The sequence below is a fragment of the Nothobranchius furzeri genome, chromosome 14 (assembly GCF_043380555.1).
Source record: "Nothobranchius furzeri strain GRZ-AD chromosome 14, NfurGRZ-RIMD1, whole genome shotgun sequence".
In the NCBI taxonomy this organism is placed as follows: Eukaryota; Metazoa; Chordata; class Actinopteri; order Cyprinodontiformes; family Nothobranchiidae; genus Nothobranchius; species Nothobranchius furzeri.
In genome coordinates this window covers 41,887,113-41,901,161 of record NC_091754.1, presented here as the reverse complement: position 1 = coordinate 41,901,161, position 14,049 = coordinate 41,887,113, and the positions used below count along the sequence as shown (strand labels likewise).

The window sequence follows — 14,049 nt, the reverse complement described above, 5'->3', positions numbered from 1 at the left end:
AGCGGGAGGCTGGCACACCAGAGACTGCCTGGGGACAGTGGGGGACACACACCTTTAGGAGCGGCTTGCTAAAAATGTAATGATTGCATCTTCAATCGCAATAAAAAGCAAGCTATGTCCAAGACAAATGGAAGTCTGTGGCAGCTCAGGGACCGCTTCATACCCATTTTGTGCCACCACCGCCTAATCTTTGGTAGAAAGAACACAATTGCGCCAAATTTCCGCCACTTATAAACGACCTACGGCTTCCAGATGCCGCCACAGCGTTGTGGCAATTTGACGGCGTTGTTTTGTAAAAGCAGTTTATGTGATCCATATTAGTTACATCACAGCTGAGTATGAAGGCACTGAGTAGAGCTGCTGCTCCTCCACAATGAACGAAGCCAGGTGAGGTCATTCGAGTATGTGATCAGCACGCTCCCTAGACACCTCCAACCACTTACAAGTTGGAGGGATAATATAATAATAATAATAATACATTTTATTTCAACAGCGCCTTTCAAAACACTCAAGGACACTTTACAGACAGAGATAAAATACACAACAATAAAAGACAGAACAGCATAAAACAAACAGACAGATTGGAGCAAAGAGAGCAATTACTGGAATGCTAGATGGAACAGGTGGGTTTTGAGTCTGGTTTTAAAGAGAGTGAGGGAGTCAATGTTACGGAGGTCAGGAGGGAGTGAGTTCCAGAGCTGGGGAGCAGAGCGACTGAAGGCCCTGCTCCCCATAGTGACCAGACGGAAAGGTGGGACAGAGAGGTGGATGGAGGAGGAGGACCTGAGGGAATGGTTGGAGGTTGAAGGATGAAGGAGGTCCGAGAGGTACGAGGAGCTAGGTTATGGATTACGAGGAGCTAGGTTATGGATGGCTTTGATTGTATATAGCAGAACTTTGAATTGGATTCTGGAAGCGACTGGGAGCCAGTGGAGCTGCTGAAGAACAGGGTTGATGTGGTATATACGTAAGTGGACTTGGGAATGTTTTGACATCACATTGGAGGAACTGAAAGTAGTGATGGAGGAGAGTCTCCTTTGCTGCTGTCCCAGAAACATGGACTCACAAGTGGAGGAAAACAAGTATGAGTGAGAGAATATATATATATATATATATATGTGTGTGTATATGTATATATATATATATATATATATATGTGTGTGTATATGTATATATATATATATATATATATATATATATATATATATATATATATATATATATATATATATACATATTTAGTATGGTGGTGTTCTGTCTGTCTAAAATAAATCAACCTATATTAAATGGCATATATATTTACAACAATTGGTTTCAATGTTACCAAAATGATGTCAGAAATGCATCAAAATGTATTAAATCATAATTTAATTTAAGACATGTTTTTTCAACTATGACCTATCCAGCGTCCTGTTTCCTTTTTCTCCAAACAGCTGAGAGGTCGTTGTGAGGTGAATTCCCAGCATTCCCCCTACCACAGCACAGGAAATGGCACTATCTTTTAGGAAGTCAGATGTAAAGCTCCTCCTGGCAGGAAATTCAGTAGGTTAAAGAGAACAAGTCAGTTCTGTTGAATTCTGTTTATTCTCAACCACTGGGAATAAAAGAACTTCATTACATTGACTCAAACCTTTGTTTGCAGATGGGAAACCTTGACTTTTTTTATCTTAACCTAAAGACTTTTGCTAGAAACATTAACATCTATAAACACCCACATTCTAACACTTGTTAACCTGATCTGGTTTGATCACCTGTTAAAATAGCAGATCTGAGAAGGAGGAGCGCTAACAACAAACTGATCACAGATGTTGAGTAGCCCTACCAAAGCAAAGGAAAATCTCAATCACAACAGCTGCTTCGCTCATTCATTTCCTGCAAAAACGTGTCTTCTTTAGTAATTATAACACCTAAACAAGCCAGCTGGTTTTGTGATTGACAAGCTCTACTAAAACCTCGGTTACATGAACTCCTATGGTCACACTTGTTAGATGTGTCCCCCTTACCCGATGCCATTAGAAAAACAGATTCCACTCACATAATCTTCTGTGTAAACACGGGAACTGAGCCACAGTCCCTGCTCGTCGTAAACCTCTATCCTCATTGAACATGTGATGCTGCACCTTTCATTTTTGCTGCCTGACCTCTTTTTCCAGGCCATTCTGTAAAAAGCCCCCATTTCCCCACCCACACTCCTGACTCCTTTCACACACACACACAAACAGAAACTGTGGTGCTGCAATAACTCATCACAAGCATGGATTTCATATTACTGTTGTGTTTTTAGTGAACGATTTGAGCCTTGGACGATGAAACAGCATACAACTTCAACGTTTAGGACTAGGTCCAAACGTCTTCTGCTGTCCGTGACTTCAGATGGTGTTTTCCTTTTTGGGACTCTGGTAGTTTGTCCTAAAGGTGAAGTGGTAGCAGCTGACTGTTTCTCCTTCTCTGATGTTACTGAGCAGAGAACCTCTCACACCAGTGGTGTTCTGTTGCTAAATGCATGAGTGTGTGATGAGTGGAGGACCCAGGGAAGTGTGGAAGTGTGCTGGTTTGGTGAGACCAGAAGGTCCAATCGTTGGTTTCGGACAGAGTTGTGTTATTGGCTGAGACTTTTAGAAAAATGCAAGAGAACCTCTTCATTATTTTTACCAAAAAGCATTTATAGCTATAAAAGAATGTTTTTAGCTAGCTTGTTTAGTAGATTTGCTGTTGTAGCTTAAAGTCTCAGACAGAGATAGACTGATTGATAATTTACAAAGAGCAAAGATGCAAAACTGGGATGAAACTGAAAACAACAAACTCTAATTCAATTCTAATTTCTATACATTTTAAACATTTTGAACAAAACTAATGATAGAGGAGAGCCTTATGAGTCAAACACCTAGCAGGTACAAGTCTGACGTCCGTGTACTCTTACAGGGTCTGTGAAGGGCCCAGCATCCTGCAACCTTAAAGCAAATCCCACAATACCAGGAACATAAGAATCATCCAAGCCCACAGGACACGTGTTATGTTAGTTTGGTGAACTTTGTGCACCCTCAAGCATCACACGCTACCCTAGTGTTTTATTGCTTGCAAACCCTCTTCCCTGTTTCTAGATTTTGTGGACTGCTAAAGCTCCTGCCTTGGTCTTCTACCTGGTCCACATTCCACCACACCTTGGAATTTTACAGAAGGAGCTGGTGCAGGTGGTGGGGGGAGAAAACTGTCAGTGCTTCCCTGTTAGGGCTGCTGCCCCACCAACAGAGGAATTAGAAAAGAATGAGCAGAAGCAATGTAACGAAAAATAAAAAAAGATAATAATTTAACTCAAAAAAGGGGAGACAGGTTGCAAACATCTATGCAGGACACTTAGGATTTCTAGAGTGGTTTTCACCCGCTCAGTGACACACCTTCATTCTGAACTGACTGGAGTCCAGGAGTGACCAAACTCTGCTTTATTCAGGCTCTAACTGTGCTTGGTGAGTGCATCTTTGAAACATTGTAACTATGCATGGAACATCAAATCCCATTGATACAAAGGCAAACACAGGAGCTTCTGAGCCACCTAGGATCTAAACTACTACCTCCAGAGTTAAGATTAATTAGTTCTTTTAACAATCAAAGTGTTTACAACAACTTCCACAACAACCCAACGATATTTTATTCAAACTACCGTTTTGTTTCTGTGATATGAGTGGCCAAAGGTTTTAGGTGTCTCCCAAAGTGAAAAGCTGTCACTGGACATGTGCTCCACTAGAGGCATCCAGGAGTTCCAACGCTTAACACTAAGTGCAATGTTTAAAGCAAAACAATACCTAAATCATATTAATGTTTCTGTACAGCATCTTTATCCACTTAATCAATTGACAAGAAAACCTAAACAAAAGAAACAAAAAAAAACCTTCAAAAACAAACAGGAAGTGAGCTAGCTTTAGGCTGTGACCTTGTATCAACTGAATACTGTTGAATTTTCATGTCACGTTGCACAGTTTCTGATGAGGTTCTTCGACTAAAGTTAGCTAACTGCTGCTTTGAGCCCTTTCTTCCATCATGTGACGGCCTTTAGGAGAAGGAAATCCCAGAGGGAGTAACATCCTGCCAGAGGGGCGGGTGCAGGAAATGAGTCCTTAAGTTTGTGACTTCACTGAGTCACAGAAAAAAAACCAGCTTTACTAGAAGACTGTCTCAGTGTCAGAAAAAGCATTAGAAAGGACGAGCTACTGTGCAGCCAGGTGTGTGTGTGTGGATCCCAACCATCAATAACGTCATGAAGAAAGAAAAACAAGAAGACTGAGGCATACCAATGCCTACAAAGGAAACAGAGGCATTGTGAAAATGAAATGTATTTAAAGAAAGAATTGATTTGCCCTCTGAGGCCCAACAACTAGAAGTAAACTTTCCATCAGGACTTCACCTGGATTGAGCCAACAAAGACAAACAAATGCAGACATTTTAAAAAGTCTGACTGAAACAAAACCAGGTGGGACGACTCAAAAATGTTTTAGGGGTGTCGCTTCTTTCATCTTTTGGAGGGGAACTCTCAGATTTACTTTGCTGTCAAACTGGAAAGCTAACAATATCCCCAGAAAGCTGGAGCAGCTGTTCATACCTCCATATCCGCTGTGCATGGCAGCTCTAATGATGATGATGAGGGCGGTTGATGTCTTCGTGATGGCTCCACCTGATTCCAGGGACAAATGTTCACTCCTCTTTTATCAAAGTGTTGATCACTACATTAAAAATAAAACGTTTCCTTGACTCTTTTACTTTCATTCACTCTTCCCTCTTCTTCGCTGGTTTTCTAAGCTGATTCAGCTAAAGGACGAGTTGCTTGTCATTCACTTCCCCTCAGTCGATCCCAGACTGTTTTCCACCGCATCTCGTCCCATGGCTTTAGTCATGCTGGCTTCGTCCACTGAGCTCCTTTCTGCTTCAAGCACAGTGATAAGGGAGGGGAGGTGGAGCAGGGAGGAGTAGAGGGGGTGGGGGGCTGGAAACAGGAAAAAGGCAAGTCAGTCCTCCCTTTTCTACTGACATCATCCTGCTTTCCGGCCCCTCCCTCTTATTGTTTTTGATAAAATGACGCAGTCTGTTGTACTTCTGCCTTTTCGAATTAAAGATACAATTTAGTTAATTTCCCTGCATAGACCTACAATTGTATGGACTGGATCAACATGCAATTGAGTAAATAATAATGTAATTGTTGCCAGGTGGGAGTATCCAATACCATCAGTTCACCATTTAAACATCCTAACCTTTGTTAATTCACACCAGCAAAACTCCCACAATGTTCATTACCCCTACTGCCTACTGGAAGCATCAGTGGCACGAATCCATTAGAGTCTATGGGAGTAATTCAAACCAGCGACACCAGCGACACGGCCATTTTCAGATGCGTCCCAGAAGCGGCATACAGTGGCACTAAAGATGGGATCGGGTTCTATTTTTGCCTCGAGCCGCTTCTGGCACGCAACAATTTCCACAGTTAACATAGGGCTAGACAGGAAATCACACATGGCTTCAGTGTAAAACCCCTGGTAATTTTCAAAATAAAAGTCTATTGCAGTGATGCAACTTCATATCTATGTAGATTACGTCAATACAAGTGACCCAACGGCTTATTTACTCCCTACATCGTTCCAGAAGTGCAGCGGTGTATTTTTTCCATGGCCTTAATCTTGGCAGTGGAGAGGAACAACATCAGATCAAAAAACAATATCAAATGTGATTTGCTTATTTTTTGGTTTAATGGTGAATGACATAAACCCAAGGGATTTTGTGATTTAGCGAGTTGAGCGAAGAGCACGGCGGAGACGCCGCTTGCGGCTGAGACTCTCCGGTGTGCATTAGAGTGCAGCGATTGTTGCGAGTAAACCTTTCTGCTGCCGTTATATGCCTCTGATGCTTCCTGTGTGAAGTATGGGTTAGAATGTTCAGAATGAGACCATTACAATATCAGAAATTCTTGTGAGAAGGCTCTAATAAAAAACTAAAGGCAGAGCCTCATTGCTCACCCAACCTTCAATCATTAGACCAGTAAGTCAGGTCATTCTAACTTTTGTAAAAAATGCAAGTTCTCATTTCCCCTTCAAGTTACGCACTGGCGTTCCTAGATTAACTGCGAGTCTGCGGCTCACAGCGTTACAACTTCCATGTTTGGGTCTCGCCATCATGGTTCAAACTCATTTGTTGATCACTCTCGGTTTACTCCGAGATCGTTCTGACAGGATGACTGAGTCTAAAACAGATCCAGCAGAGTTCGAGCAATTTTACTGGTTTAAATGCCACTCACTGACACGATGCTTCAATTGTCCGTTTCTATCGCCACACTTCAGCACCGGAGGAGCTGTAGATTGGTCTGCCTGAACAGTGGAATGGGCTCAATGAGCACCCGAGGGTCTCTTTGCCACAGTTTTCCAAATATTCCACTGCCCACACCTGCGTGACCTTGCTCACCTCCTTCCTCTCAGGGAGGGACCAGGAGTAGGCTGCTACTCTGTACTATAATTAATACCCAGCCTGCAATGATTATCCAGCATTCTTGCAGAAACTCAGGCAGACCTTTGTTCCCCGGCAATAAGTTTGGAGCCGAATACGATCTTCTACATCTCTGTCAACGGGAAAGTCCCGTCTGCCACTATGTGCCGGAGTTCCGCACTGTGGCTACCAAAATGAACGGGGGAGACGTTGCCCTCAAATTAGTCTTCCTCGAGGTATTAGCCAGCTACATCTGGGGTGAAATGGTTGGACGAGAGCTCCTGGGAACCCTAAATGAGACAACAGTTCCAGCCCTGCAGATCGACGATGTCTCATGATGTCTCACCCCCCATTCAGCACCACACATCTTGAGGTCCCTCCCATCCTCTACCCCTAATCCAGGATGCCACTTAGGAGGTGAACACAATGCAAGCCCCAAGGAGGAACCCATGCAACTGGGATGGCTCACACCAGAATTCTTTGGAACATGGCCGCGCTTAGTGCCCGCTTCGCCCGAGAAACAGTAAAGCCAGGTAGACACCAGGGCCACACTACCTGGCTCTTCAGTGCCCTCCACTGGGTCACAATTCCTCCTTGGAGTCATGTTCCAGTTGGATCATGGACCAATAGAAACCAAGGCCTTTTTGGCGGCAGGGAGCTTTATGGATCAAAAACTAGCCTCCCAACTCAAAATTAGATCTCAGCTCAACTAGATGAAGTCATCCCAGTTACATTAGCAGATGGCCGCCTTTTCCATTCCTTCCCAGTTCAGCACCAAACCCATCCACTCTGGGTGAAGGTCAGTAAACATCACAAACTCATTCAGTTTCTTAATGTCACCCCACCCCCATCTCCCCTCATCTAGGGTCATACGTGGGTCCACCTCCATGACTCACACATCTCCTTGTCTTTGGGATGGTTTCTAAACCGGGGTCCCAAATGTAACCATTGCTGTTTCATAAATGACACCCCTTCCGCCACTACCCTGAGTCCTGATCGGGCCAACCTTGAGGCTGTGCCCCCACACTACCGGGGCTTGGCCTGGAGCTTCGACAAACAACTGGCTGCCGTTCTTCCTCCCCACTGTCCCTAAAACATGGAGATCAACCTCCTACTAGGAACCGTCACTCCAAGCGGCCATCTCTTTTCTCTCTCTACTGCCTATACTTGGACCATGGAAGAATATGTTACAGATGTCCTCCAGTGGGGGTTCACCCAGGCTTCCATATTGCCAGCTTCTTCTTTATCAAAAAGAAGGATGGGGGTCTCCTCCCCTGCACTGACTACTGGGGCCTTAGCCGGATTAATATCAGGTATCATCACCCCCTGCTGCTGATGTCCACTACTCTGGAATCCCTCTCCCAGGCTCGCATCTCAAGTGAGACCTGCAGAGTGCCTAAAACTTGGTACGACTCAAAGGTGGGAATGAGTGGAGGACAGCTTTCATCACACCCACCAGCCACTGGGAGTACGCGGTCATGCCTTTTAGCCTGCGTAACAGCATCTCAACGTCTCATCAGTGATGTCCTCCATGACATGCTGGGTTGGTGGGTGTTCACCTCCTTGGACCATATTCTCATCTACTCCTGCTTGGAAGCTGACCACATCAACAACGGCTGTTCTCACTCAACTTTTGGACAACCATCTGTACTGCAAGCTGGAGAAATGCTCGTTTCACCAAAAGTTTCTTTCATTTCTTGATTTTGTCTTTTCGTCTAAGGAACCATCAATTGACCCACAGAAAGTTAAAGCATTTGCTGAGTGGCCTATTTTGACCAGCCTCAAGCAGTTGCAAAGATTTCTGGGAAACCCCGTCAACATCACTCACCAAAACCAGTTATTTCTCGCTCACAGTCATCCTTACACAACAGAAGCACGGGACTGGGGGATTGTGAACTGCTAGTTATTAAATGGGACTGGAGCAATGGAGGCAATGTCTCCTGGGAACTGTGGAACCGTTCATCATCTGGACCGATCAGCAAAAACCTGATCCATATTTAATCCACCAAACACCTGAACCCCTGCCATGCTTGCTGAGCTCTTTTCTCCAAGGCCTAAAACTTTTAGATATTTCTACCCTGGTCAAAGAACCTTGAAACCCTGTCTCGGCAATTCACCCACTCCGCTCCATCCTTAGACCCAACTCCCATTCTGCCTGCTCACCGCATTCTAGCTCCTATTCACTAGTCTCTTGAAGAGACCACCTGTAGTGCTCTCCCCATTGACCCAGCATTCCCTGGGACCCCAACCAGCGTCTCTACGTTCCGGCATACGTTCTTGTTTCCCATTGAGTTACATAGGGTTCCTAAATTAACTGTAAGTGTGCAGCTCCCAGTAATCATATTTCCCCGTTTGGGTCTCACCATCGTGCTACAAATTGACTCACTAATTTATCTCAGTTCATTCAGAACTGGTTTTGACAACCTAATGATATTAGGGTTTCCTGGTAGGGTCTTGTTGTGGAAACGTTATGATTATTATTTCTTAATCATTGATTCAATCATCTGAATATAATATGTGTTTCTGTATGCCTAAATGTATGCTCATTTATTCAGACACACCCACACTCACACACACACACACACTTTCTTATCTAATGTTATAAATAAACTGAGTTCAGGAGCTCGGGGCAGTCGCCTTGTAGCTTCTGCCTCCTCATTGCAATCTGGAAACTTGTCTGTCATTTGTTTACTTTTCTCCGGTTGCAGGCAGTGGGTTGTTGATAAAATCCTTGACAGGTCTCTAATGGTGAACCAGTCCTAGGTGAAGGGTGACAGAAAGAATGGTCCAGACGAATATTGCTAGAAATGACAGAGTATTAGAGTATCCGGTCCAGGGGGTTACCAGGGTCCACCGAAGAACCTCTTTGTCTGTTGACGTTCTCATAATGCGTTTTGGTTCTACAGCCAAACCTCACGGCAATGAATAAAAGCATTTAAACGGTAAATTTAAAAAACAGGCCAGTTTCACTTGTAGTAAGAGAAGCTATAGCAAAACCCTTCATTTATTCACACAAGGACTGATCCAGTCTAGTGTATAAACCACTCAAGGTGATGGAACCAAGTACTGTAATCTAATAAAGTACAACAAGCCTGGTAATGAGCTGACAGACTGTTCCTGCTTTACTAAGCCCTGCATGGCTCTCTTGCGCTCTCTTTCTGAGTGTGTGTGTGTGTGTGTATGTGTGTGTGCGTGTGCATGTGTGTGTGTGTGTGTGTGTGTGTGTGTATGCGTGCGTGTGTGTGTGTGTGTGTGTGTGTGTGTGGAGGGGGACTTTCCAGTTAATCTCCAGCTGGCTGGTAAGCAGCTTAACTGTTACTGAAGTGCTGCAGGTTAATTACTAACTTGCAGCTAGTTTACGTGGTTCACTGTTGAGTTTGTTGGACTGAGTCACTCCGAACACATGATGGATGATAGGTCAAACAACAATTTACCTCATCAAAACTAAAGTTTAGCCCTTTTGGCAGGAAACCTGCCACATTGGTAAACTGCCTTTTCTAAAGCCTGAGTGGGCGATAGCCGGTGTGTCTGAATGTAAACCAACAATTTATCTGGTTTAAATGGGTGTGTGGTGGCTGAGCCTTGACCTGACATGGAACTCACTGACTCAACAGCAGGTTGAAAATTTCACTGAAGCTTCGACACACATGAAAATGAAAGCAGACTAGTAAAAAGATGAGTTAAATAATTTGTTCTGCTCTATGAGGTGAGATCTCTAGCTTAGCTCTGGCTGTAAAAGAAGCAATCTGTTCTCCTTTTGACTTCATATTAACACCCCAGGTAGAAAATCAGACTGAAACTGCTCTTACATGTCACCATAGCTCTTTCAGATCTTTCAACACTTTAATTACAACTCAGATAGACTATAAACTTCTCCGTGCAGTGACTGTCACACCAAATCATCATGGAACATAGTAACAAATACCCAGATAGTTCCATATAACAAAACTAATTATTATTATTATTACTACTATTATTATGATACATTAGTCAGATAATGACCAGATTTATCTAAAATCCTTCCATCCATTCACTCTGGTTGGGTCGTGGGGGCAGCAGCCTGAGCTGACAGGCCCAGACTTCCCTCTCCACAGCCACTTGGGCCAGCTCTTCCGGGGAAATTCTGAGGTGTTCCCAAGCCAGCTGTGAAACAGTCCCTCCAGCGGGTCTTCTCCAAGTTAGACATGCCCAGAAAATCCTCACCAGGAGGCATCCTAACAACATGCCTGAGCCACCTCAACTGCTCCTCTTTGCCTTCTGACTCAGCTCTCTCTTCACCAAAACAGACCGGTAACGCCCGCATCACTGCAGATGCAGCACCAATCCGCCTATCGATCTCATACTCCAGTTTTCCCTCACTTGCGAACAAGACCCCGAGATACTTAAACTCCTCCACCTGAGGCAGGACCTCATCCCTGACCCGGAGAAGGCATTCTACCCTTTTCCAGCTCAAGACCAGGTCTCAGATTTAGAGGAGCTGATTCTCATCCCAGCTGCTTCACACTCGGCTGCAAACCGCTCCAGCGAAAAGCGAAGATCACGTTCTGATGAAGCCAACAGGACCACATCATCTGCAAAAAGCAGAGACCCGATCCTCAGGCCACCAAAACAGATCCCCTCAACACCTTGGCTGCATCTAGAAATCCTTTCCATAAACGTTATAAACAGAATCGATAACAAAGGGCAGCCTTAAAGTTAAAGTTGTCACAAACTGGTGAGTGTGTGAAATTTGTTCTGCCCATTTGACCCTGAAGGAGCGGTGAGCTGCAGACATAGCCACGCTCGGGAACCATTTGGTGGTTAGGGTTGACCCTAACCCAATCCAACCCCTTAATGTTGAGTGTAAAGCAAGGAGGCATTGTGTCCCGCTTTTTCTAAGTCTTTGGTATGACCTGACCAGAATTTGAACCCTGATCTCTCAGTCCCAGGGCGGAAACTCAAACCACTAGGTCACTGAGCTGGAACTTGGCGAAGTTCAACCCTCACAGGGAACGAGTCCGACTTACTGCCGGCAATGTCAAACTAAAGAACAGTCAGCACTAAACCCCTTCTTAAATTAACCACAGCCTTGGAGTTTTCTTAGACAGCCATGGTCAAAAACAGTGCTCACCCACACCCTTCATCCACCCCTCCTTCCTCGCTGCTTCAGCTTAAGTCCAACACCTTTTTGCACATCTTGTACTGGATCACTGCAACAGCATACCCAAATCCTGGGGAGCTGGCATCCCAACATGAAGTGGTGTTGGTTGGTGTGTACATGGATCAGACTGATACCTGGTCCTGATATCAGTGTGGGTGTGTCCCTAGCTAATGTTGGATTGCTATGATTTGCACATCTTGAGACAGAATCAAAGAGAAATAAAGATTGTGGAATAAACATCTCAAATGGTATTGACTTGACCCAAACAGATCAGTTAAATGTAGGCGTGGCAGAGTCAAAAATCATCAAGCATTTGATGTCAGAGGATGGATTACAGATGTCTTCCCATCAAACTCTTTCCTGTTCAATAATGAAAAGCTCTGAATGACTGCTGAGTGACAATCAGCTGATTACTGACACAAGATCACACACACACACACACACACACACACACACACACACACACACACACACACACACATTCTGCGACTGGATGTCCCAAACCCTAACCCTAACTAACCATAACCAGTCTATTCACAACCCTAACCCTAACTAAAACTTAAATCACACCTTACCTCTAAAACTAACTAAGGTAAGGGTTAGTTTATGAAACAATCCTTCATGGTCCATCTTCCTTTCTGAATGAACCTGAGCCCAAAGCCCCTCCATCGCTCTCATCTGTTTCATGCACCATGCTAACCCACACAGATCATTAGCTGAATTGGGTCATCCAACAGTGACAGCTCTGCAGAAGTACAACAGACTCACTGTTTGTTTCCCTGAGAAAGCATCACACACACACACACACACACACACACACACACACACACACACACACACACACACACACACACACACACGGAGCATTCCCACAGACCGACTCACCTATCACAGAAACTCTTATCGGTTGTAAACAACCAGGGCTGTGTGTGTGTGTGTGTGTGTGTGTGTGCGCGCGCGCACGTTTCTACTCACCAGTTTGTTCACAGCTTATTTAAACTTAAAACCAGGTGCAAGCTTGATGTTATTTTACCTTTATATACATTCAGTTCAGGTTTATTTCTATAGCACCAAATCACGACCAGAGTCGTCTCAAGGACCTTCACACAGTAAATATTCCAATACAGTCAGTTCATTAAGCCAATCAGTAACAAGTTTCCCATTTAAGGAATTAATATAATTATATAACATTCATGACAAGCTTTAAAATGTGACAAATTAATGTCAATAATAATAACAACATCTATAATAATAATAAAAATACTAATAAAAACTATAATAAATAATAATAATAATAATAATAATAATAATAAAATAGTACATTCTGCAACAAACTGAACTAAATGAGTAGACTCTCCTCTCTTTCTCTGGTTCCTACAGCAGTTGTTTCGGTGCTAAGAGCTGGTAGTATCGTGGACCTACATGCTGATCATGGTGTCCTCCGTCCCGATCAGAACCCCTGCTGGAGCTCACCAGAGTGCTGTGGAGCAGCAGCATTTCCCTGCGCGTGTCCCCTCACATTCTCTGCTCCGGCTTGGTCTGCAGATAAACAGCCTCACCGACACCGAGCCGCTCCACGCAGCTGCTGCTGGCTTTGAAGAGCCTGCTGAGCCTCCGGGGAACTTCAAAAATAAATCTTAACACGGTCGCACTGCAGCGCCCCTGGTGGAGGATGGATGAATCACCAAGGTTTTTGAGCTGAAAGCATCCTTCAAGTCCTGAATCATGCTGGAAACAGACTCAGCTCCTCCAAGCCTGAGGCCAAGGTCCTCGACCGTAAAATGGAGTGCTTCCTGCTTGGAGGATCAGAGTGACGGATCAGGCTTTTCTTTTAAATTATGAGGGCTGGTGGTGATGTTTGGGCTTATCTGGACCTGTTTCCTCTGCAGTCCAAGCTTGGACAAGTTTGAGAACCTGCATTGTGAAACTGAATTGTATCAAAGAACAGTAGAATACTCTAGTTTATGAACTCCAGATGTTTTACAAGCGTGTTTTTCCCCTGGAAGTAACATCTGTACTCTCCGCTCAACATTTGGATATTAAATTAAATTTTCAGATATTTCTTTTTAACTGGGCATGCATGGGATCCTTCAAGCTACATCCACATCCTGACTTTTGGAGGTAGATGCCAGCTCCAGAGACCCTGGTGAGATTATCATGGGCTGTCCAGTCTCAGGGTGAAAACCTTGAGCCTCCTCATGACCTGGATCAGTTATGACTCAGAGGGTTTCAATGGGACTTTAACATTATTGTCAATGCAGCTTTCTTCCCTCCTCCTGTCCCCTCTGTGTGACCTCTTGGTACTTTTAAAGTAATTCATTTACATAGATCCTATGGATTTACTTAATAATAGTAACAAAACAACTAATATTAACTAAAATTACAAACTGTAATTTATAAGAATATTTAAAATAGAAGGACTGAGTAGATGTGGGCAAAATTAAACA

The 14,049-nt window shown here is 44.0% G+C and overlaps 1 protein-coding gene across 2 annotated transcripts in view; it reads right to left on the bottom strand.

The window, feature by feature from the left end:
• Positions 1 to 13,162, bottom strand: part of ripor1 (RHO family interacting cell polarization regulator 1) — a 37,907-nt gene extending 24,745 nt beyond the window's left edge. Inside the window, exon 1 of one of the 2 annotated variants that reach the window (XM_015965611.3) lies at positions 13,025 to 13,162. Coding sequence is in view for 1 of the 2 variants with exons in the window: in XM_070544124.1 (XP_070400225.1) it covers positions 4,595 to 4,613 (19 nt within the window). In the remaining variant the exon portion in view is untranslated. Of the gene's footprint in view, positions 1 to 4,594; positions 4,828 to 13,024 lie in introns of those variants that run through there. The other variant, XM_070544124.1, reaches the window with a different exon arrangement.
• Between the last annotated feature and the right edge of the window lie 887 nt (positions 13,163 to 14,049).